This window comes from Formica exsecta, unplaced genomic scaffold, assembly GCF_003651465.1.
Source record: "Formica exsecta isolate Colony F162 unplaced genomic scaffold, ASM365146v1 scaffold928, whole genome shotgun sequence".
NCBI lineage: Eukaryota > Metazoa > Arthropoda > Insecta > Hymenoptera > Formicidae > Formica > Formica exsecta.
Window position 1 is genome coordinate 282,137 of NW_021853694.1, and position 20,144 is coordinate 302,280.

At 28.1% G+C, this 20,144-nt stretch overlaps 2 protein-coding genes and 1 long non-coding RNA gene across 7 annotated transcripts; 1 reads left to right on the forward strand and 2 right to left on the reverse strand.

Moving 5' to 3' along the window:
- The first annotated feature begins 1,797 nt into the window (after window positions 1–1,797).
- On the forward strand, window positions 1,798–4,275 carry LOC115245176. 2 transcript variants are annotated; one of them, XM_029823339.1, is made up of 4 exons: window positions 1,798–1,915; window positions 2,055–2,204; window positions 2,432–2,561; window positions 2,631–4,275. In XM_029823339.1, exons 1-4 carry the CDS (start codon window positions 1,824–1,826, stop codon window positions 2,733–2,735), a joined length of 477 nt encoding a protein of 158 aa, XP_029679199.1. In that variant the 5' UTR covers window positions 1,798–1,823; the 3' UTR covers window positions 2,736–4,275. The 2 variants fall into 2 exon arrangements, 1 of the variants encoding a protein (XP_029679199.1); XR_003885491.1 differs by lacking the exons at window positions 1,798–1,915; window positions 2,055–2,204 and adding an exon at window positions 2,350–2,397.
- Window positions 4,276–4,956: 681 nt separating this feature from the next.
- LOC115245175 (dnaJ homolog subfamily C member 5) lies at window positions 4,957–16,043 on the reverse strand. Of its 4 annotated transcripts, none has more exons than XM_029823336.1 (7): window positions 15,818–16,042; window positions 14,978–15,116; window positions 14,552–14,704; window positions 14,084–14,215; window positions 12,112–12,165; window positions 9,481–9,678; window positions 4,957–7,498 (listed from the first exon to the last, which is right to left on the reverse strand). In XM_029823336.1, the coding sequence occupies exons 1-6, from the start codon at window positions 15,835–15,837 to the stop codon at window positions 9,490–9,492; spliced, it is 687 nt and encodes a 228-aa protein (XP_029679196.1). In that variant the 5' UTR covers window positions 15,838–16,042; the 3' UTR covers window positions 4,957–7,498; window positions 9,481–9,489. The 4 variants fall into 4 exon arrangements, with proteins under 4 accessions (XP_029679196.1, XP_029679195.1, XP_029679197.1 ...); XM_029823335.1 differs by having other exon boundaries at window positions 9,507–9,678; window positions 15,818–16,041; XM_029823337.1 differs by lacking the exon at window positions 12,112–12,165 and having other exon boundaries at window positions 9,507–9,678.
- Window positions 16,044–18,272: 2,229 nt separating this feature from the next.
- On the reverse strand, window positions 18,273–18,664 carry LOC115245177. The gene is made up of 2 exons (XR_003885492.1): window positions 18,510–18,664; window positions 18,273–18,423 (listed from the first exon to the last, which is right to left on the reverse strand). It is a non-coding gene; the product is annotated as an uncharacterized LOC115245177 (long non-coding RNA).
- Window positions 18,665–20,144: the final 1,480 nt, after the last annotated feature.

Below are 20,144 nucleotides of genomic sequence, written 5' to 3' on the forward strand. Positions count from 1 at the left end.
GAATTCCTATAAAAATCAATATAATGAGGTCTATTTTGTGAAATCTGATTATATCACGTATGTAGATTTGAACAAAGTTATTTATTTATTAATTTAGCATCAATTAAAGTAAATATAATTTTTTCATTATCAATACATTTATTATCATTATTGTATGCACAATAATAATGTTAATGATAGCGTTTAAGAACTCCGAGGTAGAATTTGCACATTGAATTTAAGAGCAAGAACTATATTCATATTAGTTTACAATATTGTTTTTAGCAAAACGTATTTTTTGTGTATATATTAAATTGTCATTTCAAGAATATATTTTGGATTATATTCATTAGGGCTAGGGAAATAGAGGAGGATTCATCTCTCTCCGTGTTCAGGATTACTGAAAAACGATATAATATTAGTGAACACGAGAGAAAAATTCGAAAAGAATCGATCATATTGACGCTTACAACAACTATTTTTGAGTCTGTGATACGAAAATTGGAATTAGCAGTTAATAATGCAATTATATTTTCTTTGCTAATATATTTATTTACTCTCATTTACTTACTATCATCATATTATAATAAATCTATTCATAATCTTAGATGGCTTTGCCTTTCCTTATATTGGATCCTAAATTATCCACAGTTTTTACAACTAACGAAATAAATGTAATAAACGATGTCATGTGCAATATTGAATTTTACTGTAAATGTTTACAACAAGATTGCGCAATCAGGTAATCAGTAATCGGCTTAAAAGATATATATACATCGGTTTTATGTATTTATCGATGATTTCAATTTCCAATTTATGATTAAACACAAATATTTTACACTTTAGCATCTATAAACAAGGAATCGATGATACAAATGCACATTCTAAAAAAGCTGCGTACGACACATTTAGTTTCAACTATGCAGTTTTCAAAGCACTGAAGGTTATCTTTATCTATATTTATTTGATTTATATAAAAAAATTTAAAATTTAAAAAATTTACATAATTTGTTTTATTTATAAATAATGGATATTAATTTATACAATATATATAATTTACCAAACAAAATAAAATTGAATCATACATTATTTATTTTATCATAAAAATAGATACTTCATTATTTCTTACGTTGCCGTATTTTCTAATCATTTATTCTTTTTTGTAGATTCTTGACAAACATGTTGACATTCTCCGTACGAATCCTCGCTGTAAACATATTTCAATGCCATCAGCTTTGTTTTTATATCACATCCGTTATTTTTTAGATTATATTTTATGCAGAATGCATCTTATGCCAGAAAAGGCGAGGAATAAAGAATTACATTACAGACAACTCTGGCGCTGTCATAAGAAATCTGTCGATGATATTGCTAGTAAAATATAATTTTTCACATACAAAAAATATGATATATATATATATAATCAAACTTCTATGTTAACATCTCAGGACCGAACAAACCCTATATATATTTTCTTACTTATTGTTAGCATTTTCTCTCTCAGTTCCCATTCTTATTTCAATATGGTATAGAAATACGCAAAATGAAAAAATGTCGTGCGCGATTGTGTCTATGCATATATCTAGACATATACATATACGACACACACACACACACACGCGCGCGCGCGCACGCACGCACAAAAAGTTGAAAATACGAAAAAGGAAAATTAAAAATGCATAGTTTTACAGAGTTGTGTTTTACAGACGTTATATAGGATTTAAAAAATATAATAATAAAAATAATTTATATATATATATATAAATCATTAATCTTCTTTTTTTCTTTGGACATTTGTAGTATCTACTACAAATTTGGAGAGGCAACGAATTAATCATAAAAGAATGCTCGAGGACGTAGTCAAACGATACAGGAAAAATATAGTTGCTATTAATGAAATCGACGAAAAATGTAACGAAGATATCACAAACACAACGTATATTTATATTTAAAAACTTGTTCTTATACATTTTGTAGATATAAAATGTAGAACATAAAATTATTATTGATCGCTATTTATGTTTATATGTACGTGCTGTACAAACATTTTTTATCTTTGTGATTTATTTTTATAGTATCAAATATGAGAAGAAACAATTTACTTTATATAAAGCATGGGAATCCGAACAAAATGAAATACGATTAGCGTTGGAGAATGTCATAGATGATTTTGAATCTTTAAAAGATATAAATACGAAATTACAACAAACTATCCGTAAACGCAGGTATGCGTGCATAAAATTTGGATTATTTATTTTCTTATATATTAATAATTTATACTGCAAGCCTATCCGAGTAGAGGCAAAATAACGGGACTCCACCGGGACTCCTCGATCTTAGGACCTAGCTCTTGCGTTGGCTGGCACTGTGCTGTTGAGCCACACATCGCTCTTTACCTTCGTGTCTTTTCTCTACTCGGTTATATATTATTATATAATCGTTGCCTGTATAGATTGACAATTGAATCAAAATTATTGGCAGTAATAGCTAAATATGACATAGAAATTGGCAGTAGATATCAAATATTGGAAGAACTCAGTGAAGCATATGAATACGATAAGCTGGAGAAATATACGTTGGAGGTGATTTTTGTATGTAAATATATACTATATATGTTTTAGAACTAGATTCAATATATATTTAAATTACAGGAAGAGATGAAACGACAAGAAATATACCTTGTTTCTGCCAAAGAAAAAGAAAAGATGAGAATGATAAATTTCTGTGAACATTTATCTACGTTTAATACAGAATAAAAACATTCTGCACGGATTATCTCCAACATTGGTTCGAAAAATTTTGTGGAATAGAGGAGCGAAACAAATGGAAGAAATAAGAAAATAATTCCTAATGTATTTTACATTGCGTTAAACTGCATTTTACATAGAATTTGCTTATAGCTTCTCACTGCAATCATATTGAAATTATTATATAAACCCTCAAAATCATATAAATCTTTTTTGTGCAAGATACATCGAAATAGCTTTTTTGTATGTTATTACCCACGCACGCCTTCAATAAAGTATATAGATTGACAACATATTTAACAAAGATATTCTTTTCCAAGGTGATAAAGGTTTATAGATTAATAATAAAATTGTAATATTCTTGATCAACTTTTTATTTTCGCTGCAAATAATATAGAATATACATACAGATTGGAGTTGCATTTAAGTCATTTGAACGTGCCTTTAAAATAGAGTTTTTGATTTATTTTCCAAATTCATATTTATCAAATATTTTACAAGAAAAAGATTAGCAGAATTTTTCACTTTTAAAATCATAATTCAATATGACTGCAATGAGAAAAGAAGAATCTTAAATGACTTGTCATTGATTCAATTTTATGTATCATGTATCCACTGTATGTATATACGTATATATACACTGATAAATAATTACATATATATTTTTAACGAAATTATGTAAACATTTGAAATAACTTTATTTATTAATAAAATCTTTTATTTTGTTATTTTTTTTTTAAATTCAAATCTTTAATTCTAGTTATACTCCAAATCAAAAGAAAGAAGCGCGCAAGCACATAAAATACAAAATATATATTATTTTGTTCAATAGTTTAATCTAATTTATTTACAGTTTTTTGTGTTGTACACAATGTTAACTTTACAATAATTCACTGTTTCTTTTAAGTACAACATAATCAGTTGTAATAATTATGCTTTCGTATGTATATCCAATCATGTGAACATGGTATATTTCTGGAACATTAAATATATATAAGTACTTTATATGTATATAATAAACATAATTACATACATCTATATAATATGCAGAATATTTGTTACGCGAGCGTCATTAAAAATATTTAAATAGGCAACTGAATAAATGCATATAAATATTTAACATTAACTGCGCGTATAGATATTTAACATTATGAATTCTCTCATAATATAGTGAATACATATATAATATTTTTACATATATATCCATTGATTATCATGTAAATTTCGAAAATCGTGAAATGTATGAAAGAGTTAAATATCTGTCTCGTGATTTTTTGTTCGTTTAAATTTTTTTTAAAGCTTTGCGTAACAAGTATACAGAACGCAAAAAAATAAAGAATAATCTCTCTGTGTTAGATTCTTGTATCTTACAATTGTGATGATGCAAAGTGTAATTGCACATCGATAAAATAATGAAATATATTTGCAAGAATTTAAACTATCTACTTTTTTCTTTTTTAATAATCTCAATGTATAATAATTTATTTTATTTTGTTCCCCAAAAAATTTTGCTTTGTTCTGCATTTATGAAATCGATATAAATAAGATATATTAATACTATGTGCGCGCGCGACACACAGATAAATAAATTATTAAATAAATAAATAGATAACTAAATAAATGTACAGTTACTGAAAAATAAAATTTAATTAAAAAATATCATTTTACAATCTAAAAAATTTTGTAGTATAAACTAATTATAATTATTCAATATATAAAATCTGTACGCTTTATCTCTCAAAATAAATATAATTATAGAATTCTTAGTTTCCCTCATTATAGTTATGTTGGATTAAGATGCCAAAAGCGAGAAATCATTTGAATGTTTTTCTCGCACTATATACATTGAGATAAATTATTTTTTCATATACTATCATATTTTATACAATTTAAAAATAAATGAACATAAAATGCTGAAAATCCTCTTTCTGTTCATTCGTAAATTAATAAAAATAGCTTTAAATCTCAATCAACTGTCGTAAAATTTATTTTTGCTAGAGATGTAGGACATGTACAAATGTGAAAATGTAAAAATAAAAAGAATCTATATTCGCCAACTATGCAGGATAATAAAAAAAAATTTTCTGATTTCTCACTTTTGATATCATAATTCGATATAGTCGTAGTGTGAAGAGCCGAGAGGCTTAATGGTTTAGAATTGAATAGATTCGAAAAACTATTTCGTAGACATCTACGTATGTTCTATAAAAATTCAGGCGGCTTTTTCATATTACGTTCAATCTTTATCTCTCACACATTTACGTTACAATATAAATTACATATGCGTTTATATTGTTAGAAGTCCTGAAAATATTCTTGCAGATTGACAATATATTTGTCATTTACATAATAATTTGGACAATACAGATAAATATTTATAATTAAAGAAATCTTATCGTAGGCATGCTGTGTGCATCATTTAATCGATGCGGCGTAAATGTTCAAATTAATCGATATACATACATACATATACATAGCGATACGTTATTGGTATACATGGGATTATACTTTTTACAAAATATTACGCGTGGAGAGAGATAAACCTAAACAATATTATGAAATACACATCACACCAAAAGGCATTCTAATTCTCTCTCATCTTCATATAATAGTCAATATACTACGTGTATGGCCGATAAAATATACAACTCCGAGTCATTCTAAGAGCAAAACTGTTTCCAATAATGATAATGTGACCTATATATATTTTAACAGCTTTGTCCAAACAACTTTTGACTAGTGGTATTAAATACTAGATTAGTGGAATAAATGACTCGAACAAATCATTCTGTACATGTTAGAAATTGTGATTCTTGATATATTCATTAGTGTGTAATAATTAATGTGTAGATGAAATATCTTAAAAAAATGTGTAACATTTCGCTTTGCCAATATTTATTTTTCTATTCTTGATATTTTACTAATTTGATTATTCTATTCAATACTCTTTCTTTGAAAGAAAAAAGCTTCGTGAATTAAACCTGCTAAAAATACTAAATTATACTATCGGTCATCTAATCGCGATGTGTAAGATGAAAATGTGATTTTTAGGTAATCATAAAATGAGATAAATAAAACAAACAAAACAAAATAAATTTCTAAATTAAACTAAATTTAAGATCGATGTTATATATTATATCCTCAAATATGATAATACTTTTAGTATGTCACTCTTAGATGTCACAGATGTATATATAGTATGAAATTTAGCACACATAGGATATTTATATTGTAAATTATTATATCGCAACACAAGTTTTTACATATAGATTTTCATAAAAATTATTCATATATGCAAATTTGCGATTCTTTTATTATCATTAATAGCTAATAACAATAGAGTGCATCGCAAAAATTCGAGAGATTAATTTGGGTTGAATTTTTTTCGTGGAATTTTACGCAAGTTGCTGTATTACTTTACAACCAATTTCAATGATAAATATCCAAGTAGCAAAATGACGTCAAATGACGTCTTAATGACGTTTCTAACGTCAATAAGATATTAAAACGTCATTTGACGTCACCTTGCTACTTGGATATACATCAATTATTAAGATCAAGATACAATATTTAAAGAAATTTTTCTTTAAAAAATTAAAACAAATTTAAAAATGTACTAAATTTGAGTGAAAAATAATAGGATTTTGCTATTTATCAACGTTTCAAATAAACGTTAAAAGTCGCACAATTTTAATAATTAAGTCTTCATTGAGAATAGCAGACTTGAAATTCATTAAAGAATATACTTTCTTGCTATTGAGATACTTTCATATTTCCTATTTATATTATCTCTGCATAATTATTATACTAAAATTATTATATGTTAACTTAAAAAGTTGATTTAAAATGGATGTTTAAATTAAAATACCAATAATTTTAACTGTGTTAATATATTCTAAGGAAATAAAACAGATGATCATGTTTTCGATTGAGTAATTTCATATCTCGATAATGTAAGAATTTATATATTTCTTTTATCAAGGCTTCATCTTATTTCATATTCTTCACATATATGTATATGCGTTAATCTTTTAAAGATTCCATTAAAAAAAATATTAAAAAGAAAACGAAGTACTTTACAAATTCAAAAAATTCAAACATGATATATATTTCTATACATGTTCAAGAAATTGTGTAAAATATTATATTTTCTTAATGGAAAGTCGCGCTACAAGATAATATGTATATACTTAATTCAAGACCAATTGAATAAACATAATCTGATAATTATTCATAATGTGTGTGTGTGTGTGTACATACAGGGTGTCCTACCAAAAGTAGCTACCACCTTTTATCTTTTAAATTAAAAAATATAAATTGTAATAAATATATATCAAATTAAATAGTTCAAACTGAACTCTATTGTGAGCATAACGGTTGTTTCCAAAAGCTGTCTGTGTTAATGAATGGAGAGGTATGTATAATTTTTTTATAATAATGTGAATATTTCGATATGAAAAAAGTTGTAGCGCTATCATACAAAATACAATAAAAGAAAAATAAGAATAATTAGAAAAGATAATAAAGACTGCATACAAGAAAAAAAGAAATAGAAAGAGAAAAAGAAGAGTCATTATATTAAACTAATTGCAGCATATTTTATCAAAACAATGAACTTATGATCTATGTTAATGGGCTATTGTAAAGATCCGGCACTAGAAATATAAATTGAATGTTCGTGTGATAATTTTCCATATGCTGGGTCTACCATCTGGATGATCCGGTGTCAGTTGTAGCTGCATTGGCTCCTATAAATGGGTTTGTAGCAGCCGCTACATTGAAATATCATATTAGTCATAAAATCTCATTAGAGCGCTACTTATTTATTTTATTATTATCAGTATACTTCTTTGCAGAACAAATTTATATAATTATTAACGTTAGATAATCAGATATAACACATGGTATTTTTGTAAATAGAAATGTATATATCGCAGTTTATATCATTATTAATTCATATTATTAGCTGATAATTCCGTGAAATTGCATTAAAAATTTTATAAATGCATGGAATTATATATATATATATATGCACACACAATATACATATATGTAAAGTATACCGTAATTTTTTAATAAAAAGAATAAACAAAATTATAATTAAATAATTCTAACGAAATATATATTACAAATGCAATGTCTTTTGGAATAAAGTTTGATTTTTACAGCTAAAAAAAGGAAAATAAAATAAAAAAGATAATTTATATGAAAAATGCTGAGGAAGAGAAATATATTCATGTAATGTTTACGAGGGAAGTTTAGAATATGCATATATCTAAAATATACGACAAGTTTTAAAATTCTTTTAGTAATGAATTTGCGTCCCTGTTATCAAATATCGTATATCAATACAAATTTAGATGTAGATTATTGTCAGATGGTATCAAAAGCGGTAACAGTTGTAATAATATTTGACTTCTAGTTATTTCACACATATGCATTCTTACAAAATTTCCAATTTAAATTTTCGACTTATCACAAACTTGCCTCGTTAGTCCATTTCATTTAAAACAACACTTCAAAAGTACATATATTACAAATAAAATCAGGTGTGTAAAAATTTCATTGAAGAGTAAAAACAAGAGCGAAACATAAAATAGACAAAATAATAACAAATAAATTAACAAAACATAAGTATAATTGTGATAAAAATACTAAAAAATTGTATCACAAATAATAAAATGTAATATTGTAATATTTGAATTGTTGAGTTAAAATGCAAAGAGGAACGATGATAATAGCACAAAAATCGTACTATTTGCGCGCACGCACAATTAGCAGATATATATATATAGATATATGCTCTCCCGCGCTCTGTCTCTCTCTTTCTCTTATATATATACATGCATATGCGTAAATGATAAAATGTGAGATTACAAATTTCATTAAATTATTATTAAAAGTTCCCTTCTTTATAGCATGTATGTACGATGTAAGCACATATTGGCGTATAGAATTGTGTGGTTTCTGCAGTAAAACTAAATAGTTTTTCTTTAGTTAGAATATATATATATATGGTTGTAACCAAAATAAGGGGACAAATGCGGATATATGTTAATATGATCTTTTTTTCATGTTTTGATGTGGACAGCTTGCCCCCGAAGTTTGTCCCTTATTTTAGTTACACCCTATATATATATGTACTATACATATTATTGTTTGCTACATAAATTATACAAGATATCGCGAGAAACTCGTGAACCCCAAGATTTTTTTTGAAAAATTTCAAGTATTATTTTCTACAGAAACAAAATGTCCTTCCATTTTAATATCTTTTTATAATATTAAGGACAGCTATCCGCTTAATCTATGGAAGAACATGTTATTTTATCAATGTAGTTTTAATAACTTAAAGTGACAAATCAGTGGACAAATAAAAGAAGAGACGTTTACTACTGAGAAGTTTACCAAAGAAAATTGAAAAAAAATGCTATTAAAATTTTACACTATCGTTAGAATGAGAAAAAACGGAATCTGTGAGATTACCATCAGGTTTTTATATATAATTTTATACATAATAAATCTTCTTTATATTTCATATAGATTTTTTAAAAAATAATCATCTTAAAACAATTGTATAACCAGAAAATTATTTTAGCATGATCTTTTTCGCTGTGCTAAAATCGTCATCAATATGAAAGCATATAAAATATATCATAATTAACAAAAAGAATGGGCAAAAAGAAAAAAGCAAACATTCTTGGATTAAATAATTAATGGCAATGTATAGAAGGTAACAACTCATAATATGTACTTTCTACGTTCAAGAACTCGTAATACCAGTGGTATAAATCACACGTTCACCGCCGCTGTTTAGATTCGTGCTTTCGTTAACTGTTGGTGCCGCTGATCCTGGTGCAGGCATGGCAAATATAGGTTGCTGTATATTGGATGCATTTTGGGATGCACTTTGAGGTTGAGCTGTCACAGCATCATCATCGCTCTCGTCTTCCTGCGAATGCATATTTTGAATATTAAAAAATACATGTCACATCTCCTGTTAAGCCATTTATCCATGAAAATAACTAATATAAAATGTATTTTATACATTTTTGCAGAAATTTATTATACATTCTATAATATTCTAATAATAAATAATTACAATTCTTTTCCTTTTACACACAATTATATGTATAATTATTTTTAACAATTAAGAATATCGAATATGATAATAGTATAAGTAATAATAAAAAAATATAAATATAAAATAATTATAAACTAATAAAAATTATAATAAAATAATAGAAAAAAGCGATCTTTTCTCTCTCTCTCTCTCTTTCTCCTTGATAGAAGATTCGCCTATAGCCTAGACCTATAGACATAGACCTGTGGGTCTATACATATATTATGCCTTAAAATATTAAATGCTGTAATATAAAACATTTTCCGCACTAATAAATAATTAAACATTTCAGATATTCGGACATCTTGATCATAATAATAAAACTTTATACAGTGTCTGATATTGACCGTATCACCTCTCGTGTGCGGGTACAGCAGATGAAACCGAGGAGAAAAGTCCTTAACCATTTTGCGATTTTCGTAATAATTATTGAGAAATTAATTTAAAACGATCATCCAATATACGCGAGTATAAGCGTGCAGTAAAAAGGGACAACTTATTGATATATGCATGGTTGCTAGGTCGCGAGAATCCATCGTTATATGTATCGCTCGTATATAACTGTTGTCATTTGTAGAGCACTCCTCCCAAAACTTCGTCGCGCGCCTAACGTCCGCACACTTTTGGGTTGTCTCTTCGTTGCGCGCTTATACTCGCGCGAATTGGTCGATCTTTTTTAATTAATTTATCAATAATTATTACGAAAATCGCAGAATAGTAAAGGACTTTTCTCTTCCGTTTCACCTGCTTTACCTGCATACGAGAGATGATACGTTCAATATCGAACACCATGTATATGTATATGCGCGTGCGTGTGTATATGTAATAACTGATGACCAGAAAGATAATAATTCTAGAATTGCAAGAATGAGTAAAAAATGTAGATTAAACTTTTTCCTACAAGACTTTTCCTACATTTGTTCTGATTTTGTTTTCGTAAAATCAATTTTACTTAAAGGTCTTATATGAATAAATATTATTCTACATTTTTAATAATTAAGTAAAGGTTACATGAACACAATAATACTACACAATATTACAAAGTTCGATTACGTCCATAATGTAGTTCCTTACATTCAAAGGCTTGTACCGACTCAGGATTACTTCGGAGAACATGGGTTTCTATTCGAAAGTTGCTATATTCCGACCCCTCTATATGCTCCTGAAGTTTGTCAGTAACCTTTTGAATCACTCTATATTCTGTATATATACCGTATGTATGTACACACGCACCCGCACACACGCACGCACACACACACACGCACACATTATATCTATACACAGTATCTTTATTTAATTCTTATGTTCATACCAAGTCAACTTTAACATGTTATATATGTCTATTTTATTTTTTTTACTTTTGTAATTTAAACAATATTTACCCCTCATTAATTTGGTTTGTTGATAGACAAAGGGATAATGTGTAAAAGAGAGATGGATTTTATAATAAATATATAAATATGTAAAAATATTTTGTATGATAAATCACCCATTGAATATATAAAATTTAATTAAAGCTTTTATACCAGCAGAAGAAATGTTGAAAAAATAAGCAATATAAAAGCATAAAGCAACATATTTGTTTAAAATTTTCCAATCCGGACGCATTAAATTCGGTGGACAAATTTGTAGCATAATTAAAATACAAATAAATTGTTAAATTACTTTCAAATATGTTTGCAATGTCTCTTCTGATTTTTCCATAAATAATGCATAATATAATATATTTATTTTAAATGTTAAGAATTATATTATTGAAATAATAGATATTACTCATCGGTATTTTATCAAAAAAATATGTGAATACCATATAATTTTTCATAAGAGCCATATATTTGCATAGTAGAGATTAAAAGCCATTTAATATTTTAACAGCTACTTAATATTTAACAGCTTTTATATTTTAACAGCTAGATGTGAGAAATAGTACAAAATCCTATATGTGCTATAAAACAATAATAATGAATCTTTAAAGAATTGCCATTTCTAATAATTACAAGTATGTCATGCAATATGTTGTACAGAAGTATATGGGAGCTACAATAATTTACCTTTCACATTGCTCACAGAGGGAAAATAGTGCGCGCGGATATTATAATAAAATATATTAGTACGAGAGCTACTTATGTGTATATTGCGTGTAAATTCATTCCAATATAATATTTTAACAAGAATAAAAATAAAAGGCATTAATATTTATGATTAATTATGTAGCGAAAGGAAAGAAAAGAAATTAAAATTTCGAGCATTATAAAAACTTACCTTGCCAAAACCTCTCGGTTGATTTGTCACAACAGCCTCTGGATTCGGGTTCCGCTATAATACAATAATAACATAAACAAAACCGCTAAACTATGTACGCTTTCCTATAAAACAAAACATAACTTGGCATGCACAATGATGAAAGTTTATGCATTTGTTATTTACAATCGTTTCACGCAAATAATAGATACAGCGAGCTATATCTATATAAGAACTTGTAGAATAAATAGATAATTTTGTTTGAAAATAAAATTAATTAAATAAATAAGTAATAATTATAATTAAAATTATATATACTTATATATGTTGCATATACCGCAAAAAAAATATTTAAAGAAAAATACTAAATTTTTTTTTCGTCTCATGCTATCTATTAAACAATTTCTTATTTTGGGGATACAAATACATTAGAAACGATGTTAAAACTATTTATGTGTATGTGTGTGTAATATTAAATTAAATATTCATAGCTAAAAACATCGAGAGTTGTGCCAAGCCGATACAAAGCATCTATGGTGCCTGATAAAAAAGGACAACAGATAGTACTTGCAATTTCAAGATGGATATAAACATTTATGCAAACATCGACCATATTTAAATTGCATGAGCTCCTTGAGTCACTTGCCTTCGCAATTAGATATCTACTAAAATATTCTTTCCTCACTGACACGTTTTCCAACTGTGTATTGGAAATTTGCATCAATGTAAAAGAACAAAACAAATATATATTTTTCAAATTTAGCTACGCATGTATATGTATTATATTTAATTAGAAATATATAACAATAATTAATAGTACTGGCAAATTTAGATTGTTATAATGTGTATATAGAATTTATTCTATCAATTATAAAGATGTTGGGATTAGAGATAAGAGATTACAAATACTTGATTTGTTTTAACGACGACACATTAGTAGTTTTTGTCTTAAAATAATTGTCAATATAAGATTCCAACGCGGTAAAATGTGCTGATATCAATGCTTATTCCTCTAATTGAATTTTAATGTTTAATTATTTTTGACAACGTTTAATTTTGAATACCGAGAAGTAAAGATTTGAAAATGAGATTGCATTCTACGGCTCTATTTTATGTCCAAGATAGAAAATTAAATTTATGCTCGGAATATTATAAAATCGATATATATATACATTATATGTATGTGTGTGTAATGAATCCAATCACACATGCTGGAGATCCATTGCATGTTTTTTTTGTGTTCTTTATATAAATTAACAGAAATAATTGCTTGTATCATCATACAGCATAGATCATGCACTTATGAGCAATGTGTTAATTGACTATAAAATTCGTTCTTCTAACATTACATGCATTGTATAAGAACAAATTTTGGATTAAATTTTAATGGGTTATATAAAAATATAAGCATAAAACATTATTAAATTATATCAAAACATTATATCTCGTTTTTTCTTTACCCAATTTTTTTGTGTACTTTATTACACGATAAAACAAAATAAAAGTAATATCAAAGAAAAATGTGTAAAGAAACGTAGTACCAAGATGCACAAGAAGAAAGAAAGAAAATAGAGATACAATATGCAACTAATTGCATAGTCTGCATATAATTATATCAAATACTTTTCATTTATAGAGAAAATAACATCGTTAAAAATAATAATTTTTAGATATTAAAGACATTGTATTTCTGCTGATAAAAAGCTTATTCTTTTTAAATTATAATTTTAATTAAAAAATAACAGTTAAAATATCATAAATCAAAATTAGAGAAAGAAATAGAGAGTTCTTTAGTCGGCTTGGTATGATAATATATACGAAATAAGAATTTTCTTGTTTAGTTGAATTTATGTTTATATTTGGTTAATAAAGTTTTTCTTTCTATTATATCTTTATCATCAAATATAATTTGCTTCTTTTCATATGTATTTAGCTTTAAAGTTTGTATAAACCCTATTACAAAAAGATAATTAGAATGATAAAGTTATTTTACCTGTAAATTATGGTATGCACCGCTATCTTCAGGGGGAGTTGGTTTACATTTACCGCAACAGAAATTGCAACAGCAGCAACAACAGCAACAACAGTAACAAGCGGTAATCAGTCCACAAAACATGAACAATGCCTGAAAACAAACAAAATATATGTCTGTAATAAAATGTTAAAATATTTACTATTCTAAACCACAAAAAATACACATATTTTAACGCAATTATCAAATTATAGGTTTTTAAAAATATGTTCAAAAGATAACATTATCTTATATGTTATCTAACATGATATATCTTACGTATAAAATGTGATTTATGGAGCATCTATTTAAAAATAAATTATATATAAAAACAAATCACACATATAGAAATATTTGAGAAATATTTTCATATTTTAGAAAATTATAAGCATAAAATATATTAAAATTATGCCAAAAAGAAATATTGACCAAATTAATTTTTACTCTTACCTTACACCATCCAGAAGTGACAACAAAGTAAGCATTAACATTTTCTTCTCCAAACTGTTCCGCAACATACAGACCCAAAGATCCATAATTATCGTATATGTTACGTTTTGTAAGATCTGTCAGTATAGCGTGCGCTCTATTTATTTCTTTAAACTGCAAATATACAATATAATTACAAAATATTGTATTCTTTCGTAGATTTAAATTATAAATAAAAGTAGTCAATATATATTGTGTTGATACAATATATACAAGGCAAAAAAAAAATTTATGTAATATATTTTATTGATTTTAAAATATAAATTGCTTCCCAAAACTATTTATGAATACTAAAATATATATACGTTACCGTGAAAATTATATATTTAATAAATATATTTAGATTGGAAATATATAAATTAAAATTAAAATTATAAATTAAAAGACCTTTTCAGCTGCCTCTGGATTATTAGGATTTTTGTCAGGATGATATTTCAAAGCCAATCTTCTATATGTCTTTTTAATATCCTCCGAAGTGGCAGTTTTTGGGATTTCCAAAATCTGATAGAGGGAATCCCCTGCTGTACTGTAAATAATAAATAAACATAAATATTAAAAAATAGTTTTTTTTATTAAGTTGTAAATTTTACATATCTTTTTTTAACCAATCTATCGATTACTGATTATTTATATGATAATAATCGTTTATATCGTTAATACCTCGGAACACAGAAAAGTTGTGTAATAAATTGATTATTTCAAACTACTATCAAAGATTATTCTAATATTTAAGCTACAATTTTGATATTACGTCGACCATGAATAAAAAAAAAGTATAAGAAAAAATATAATAACGAAAAGCGAAAAAATTATACATATAAAAATATATACTCGATCAAGACTGCAATAACCTATCAACTGATTAACAAATACAAATTTACAAAAGCATATTGTTTCTCTATATGAGGCATGCTTTTGGACATTTACAATAAATTATTCAATCTGAGTAATATACAGTATTTTTTTTTCCGTTTATAAAATCTTTTTTTCTGACGCGAATAGGTGACAACCGGTAAAGTAAAAGGAAAAAAGTTATAAAGATTGTTCGACTTTCATCGGGACTACTGCCTATAATTCATTTTCGAAAGAAATAGATGTATCAATAAATAACGAATCCAATAACTTAACAGGACAAACGTGGCGATAAAAGCCGATAAGATATATAAGCAGCCATCACATAGTTATAGCATCGGGCGTCTTTAATGTCGCGGCATAATCTTCACTTACGACATTTTTCTTCTATCCATGGCGAATACACCACGAGTTTTTCGATCTCAATTATCTAAACGATGAAACTTTTTCCCACTAGATTTTACAGAACGATACTATACGAACATCTTTTCCATGTATCGTACGAAAATACGCGCATTCTTTTTAGCAGAGGTGTTTCAGATCATCATCAACATCACACGAAAGGTACGATTCAATATTTTAGTTTCGCTGATCAACGCATATACGCCAAAACGGCGCTGAGAGAACTTTGACGGTCTGACCGTGAAAGTTAGGTCGGTATTCATAGGCTGCGGTCGCGGAAGACGATAAAAATGCTTCGAAGCGTTTGATTGACCAATCAGAACAAAAAGAGTAAAGATTTATTTATTCTGATTGGTTAATGCGATGCTTCGAAGCATCTCTAGAGTCTTCTCGACCGCAGTTATAGTCCATTCTCTCCATCGGCCATTTCATTGGCTGAATGGAATCTTAAAGCCCGTATCAGATTACCAATCGAAGATTGAGATTGAAGATTCAAGATTGAAATTTGATCAATCAGGGTATCGATCATGTAACTTTTTCTTTGGGACGGAAACGTGAAAAGTGAAAAATTTTGTCATTAAAATTAATGGAAAGATTTTTCATTTTTCACGTTTCCGACCTAAGGGAAAGAAATGTTTATTTCTTTTATTCCGATTAGTAAAATTCCAATCTTTATTTTTCAATTTTGAATGCGTACCCATACAGCACTGAAGCTTGCAACATTGCTGCAACATTGCAATATTGCATATTGCAATGTAATGTTGCAAAAATATTGCAAAGACATTTTACAATATAACTTTAGCAATGTTACAGCAACATTCCGAAAATATTACAAAAAAAGTATTCGATAATCGCAAGAAGATTTAGATCATCTTCTAGAAGTAAATCTGATAAGGATAACCAAAAAATTTGTTTTTATTACAAGAAATTTGGTGCTAATGCTTTTAAATGTACAATATCTTGTGATATGTCTAAATCTTTGGTCGAAAGGCAGGAAAACTAGCTCCACCGTTGAGTTGTAAGGCGGCTGACAACGGTTCACCTAACAATCGCCTCATTATTTCTGATAAAACTTTGGGACTTAATTTTCTTGTTGATACAGGAGCTGATATTTCTTTGATTCCAAAAAGATTTGTTTCAAAAGCTCAAGTTGCTTCTTTCAAGCTTTATGCAGCTAATGGAACCAAGATTAATACTTACGGTATAAAAATGTTAACTGTAAATCTTGGATTACGAAGAATTTTTAAATGGAAATTTTGCATTGCGGATATTCAGAGACCTATATTGGGCGCAGATTTTTTGAGTCATTATGGAATTTTAGTTGACATTAAAAACAAAAAACTTCTAGATAGTGTTACCGATCTTTCATTTAAAGGAAAACTATCTAAAGTTAATCACTTGTCAATTTGCACTACATTTCCTGACTCACCTTTCCATAAGATCCTTGCTGAATTTCCTGAATTAACTCATTTTGCTCCTATATCAACAAACAAGATTCATCAAATTGAGCATCATATTATTACAAAAGGACCACCAATTGCTTCAACTCCTTGCAGGTTGTCACCGGAAAAATTAATATTTGCAAGAGACGAATTTAATTTTATGGTGGAACAAGGAATTTGTAGACCGTCAAGCAGCACCTGGGCAGCTCCACTTCACATGATTCCTAAAAACGCACCGAACTCATGGAGACTTTGCGGCGACTATCGAGCTTTAAATGCAGCTACTGTTCCGGATCGATATCCGCTTCCTCACATTCAAGATTTCACTGCTGGTTTACACGGTAAAAATATATTTTCTAAGATTGACTTAGTTAAAGCCTATTACCAAGTGCCAGTTGCAAAAGAGGACATACCAAAAACAGCTGTTACTACTCCATTCGGCCTTTTTGAATTTCTTGTAATGCCTTTTGGTTTGCGTAATGCTGCTCAGACTTTTCAACGTCTTATGAATATCATATTATCTGGACTTGATTTTTGTGTCTGTTATCTTGATGATATCTTAATTGCTTCTGTTAATGAGAAAGAACATGCCAAACATCTTCATACTGTGTTTTCTCGGCTTAAACAATTCGGCATGACGATTAATTTGTCCAAATGTCTCTTTGGTAAGGATGAAATTTCTTTCCTTGGCTATTTAGTTTCCAAGCAAGGAATTAAACCGACATCTGAAAAGGTTAAAGCCATTATTACACTGTAAAAATATATTTTCTAAGATTGATTTAGTTAAAGCCTATTACCAAGTGCCAGTTACAAAAGAGGACATACTAAAAACAGCTGTTACTACTCCATTCGGCTTTTTTGAATTTCTTGTAATGCCTTTTGGTTTGCGTAATGCTGCTCAGACTTTTCAACGTCTTATGAATATCATATTATCTGGACTTGATTTTTGTGTCTGTTATCTTGATGATATCTTAATTGCTTCTGTTAATGAGAAAGAACATGCCAAACATCTTCATACTGTGTTTTCTCGGCTTAAACAATTCGGCATGACGATTAATTTGTCCAAATGTCTCTTTGGTAAGGATGAAATTTCTTTCCTTGGCTATTTAGTTTCCAAGCAAGGAATTAAACCGACATCTGAAAAGGTTAAAGCCATTATTGATTATAAAAAACCTAAAACAATTCATGAGTTAAGAAGATTTATAGGTATTATCAACTTTTACCGTCGTTGTCTGAAAAATGCTGCATCACATCAGGCAGTTCTTACGGATTATCTTAAGGATAGCAGGAAAAGGGATAAAAGGTTAGTCACTTGGACTTTTGAAGCTGAAGAAGCTATCAAAAAATTGCAAAGAAGAACTTTTATGAGTCACAACTTTAGCGCATCCGGCTTCAACTGTACCTCTTATCCTCACTTGTGACGCATCGAATTTTGCAGTTGGTGCATCTTTGGAACAAATAATCGATGGAATTAATAAACCAATTGTATTTTTCTCAAAGAAATTGGACGACACTCAACGTAATTATAGTACTTACGATCGTGAACTTCTTGGTATTTATTTAGCCATCAAGGATTTCAGGTACATATTTAAAGGACGTCAGATTCTTATTCGGACAGATCATAAATCATTAATTTATGCTTTTCAACAAAAATTGAATAAAGCTTCACCCAGACAGATCCGACATCTTGATTCCATTGCTCAATTTTCAACAAACATCGAGCATATATCTGGTAAACAAAATGTAGTTGCAGATCCACTCTCTAGAATTGAATCCGTTTCGATGCCTATCATAGTTTCTCTGGAAGAGTTAGCAGAATTACAAAAAGAAGATGAAAAATTGAAAACACTTCTCACTAGTTTTTCCCTCAAGCTTCGAAAACTTGTGCTTACTGGCTCGACTACGCCTATTTTGTGACTGCTCTACTGTTAATATTTGTCCTTATGAACCTCAACAGCTTCGTAAAAAAATTTTTGATGTTGTTCATGGTTTATCTCATTCAAGTGGTCGTTCTACCTGCAAACTAATACAACAAAAATTTATTTGGCCAACTATGAAGAAAGATATAAAAGAATGGGCTCGATTGTGTTTGCCTTGTCAACGTGCCAAGATCCAAAAGCATACCAAGAATCTTCCTCAAAAGATTGCTATTCCAGATCAGCGTTTTCAGCATATTCATCTAGATTTGATTGGACCTCTTCCTATTTGTCAAAATTTTCGTTATTGTTTAACCATGATTGACAGATTTTCTAGATGGCCGGAAGCAATCCCTCTTACTGAAATTTCGGCTGATACTGTTTCTACAGCTTTTTATACGCACTGGGTTGCGAGGTATGGTGCTCCGCAGACGATCACAACCGATCAAGGTCCTCAATTTGAAGCTGTATTAGTTAAGGCTCTCACCAACCTAATTGGTTGTGAGCGTATTAGAACCTCAGTGTTATTTTAATTATTTTAATACAAAAACACTGCCACATCCAAACTAAAAAACTGTTTCACAAAGTAGTTGTTTTAATTTTTTACAAAAATAATGTGATATATGATAAAAATATTGCGCCACCTAATAAAAATTTATGTTACAAAATGTATTATTATTTCTAATATTAAAAATTGTATCAAATTGCAATGTGATTAAAATAGTGGAACATATTTAAGTAAAAGAAATTTTGGTAATTATGCATATTAAGATCCCACCCCTCCTGAGTCACGAGGGTGTACGGAGTGTAAAAAATCGTTCAAAATTGGACTATACCAATCGATAGAGAATCGTGTGGGATGTGTTTTGGACCTATAAATTTTTTTTTTTACTTTCTCAAAAAAATTGTTTTTTTCCTTAAGTCACAAGGGTGTACGGAGTG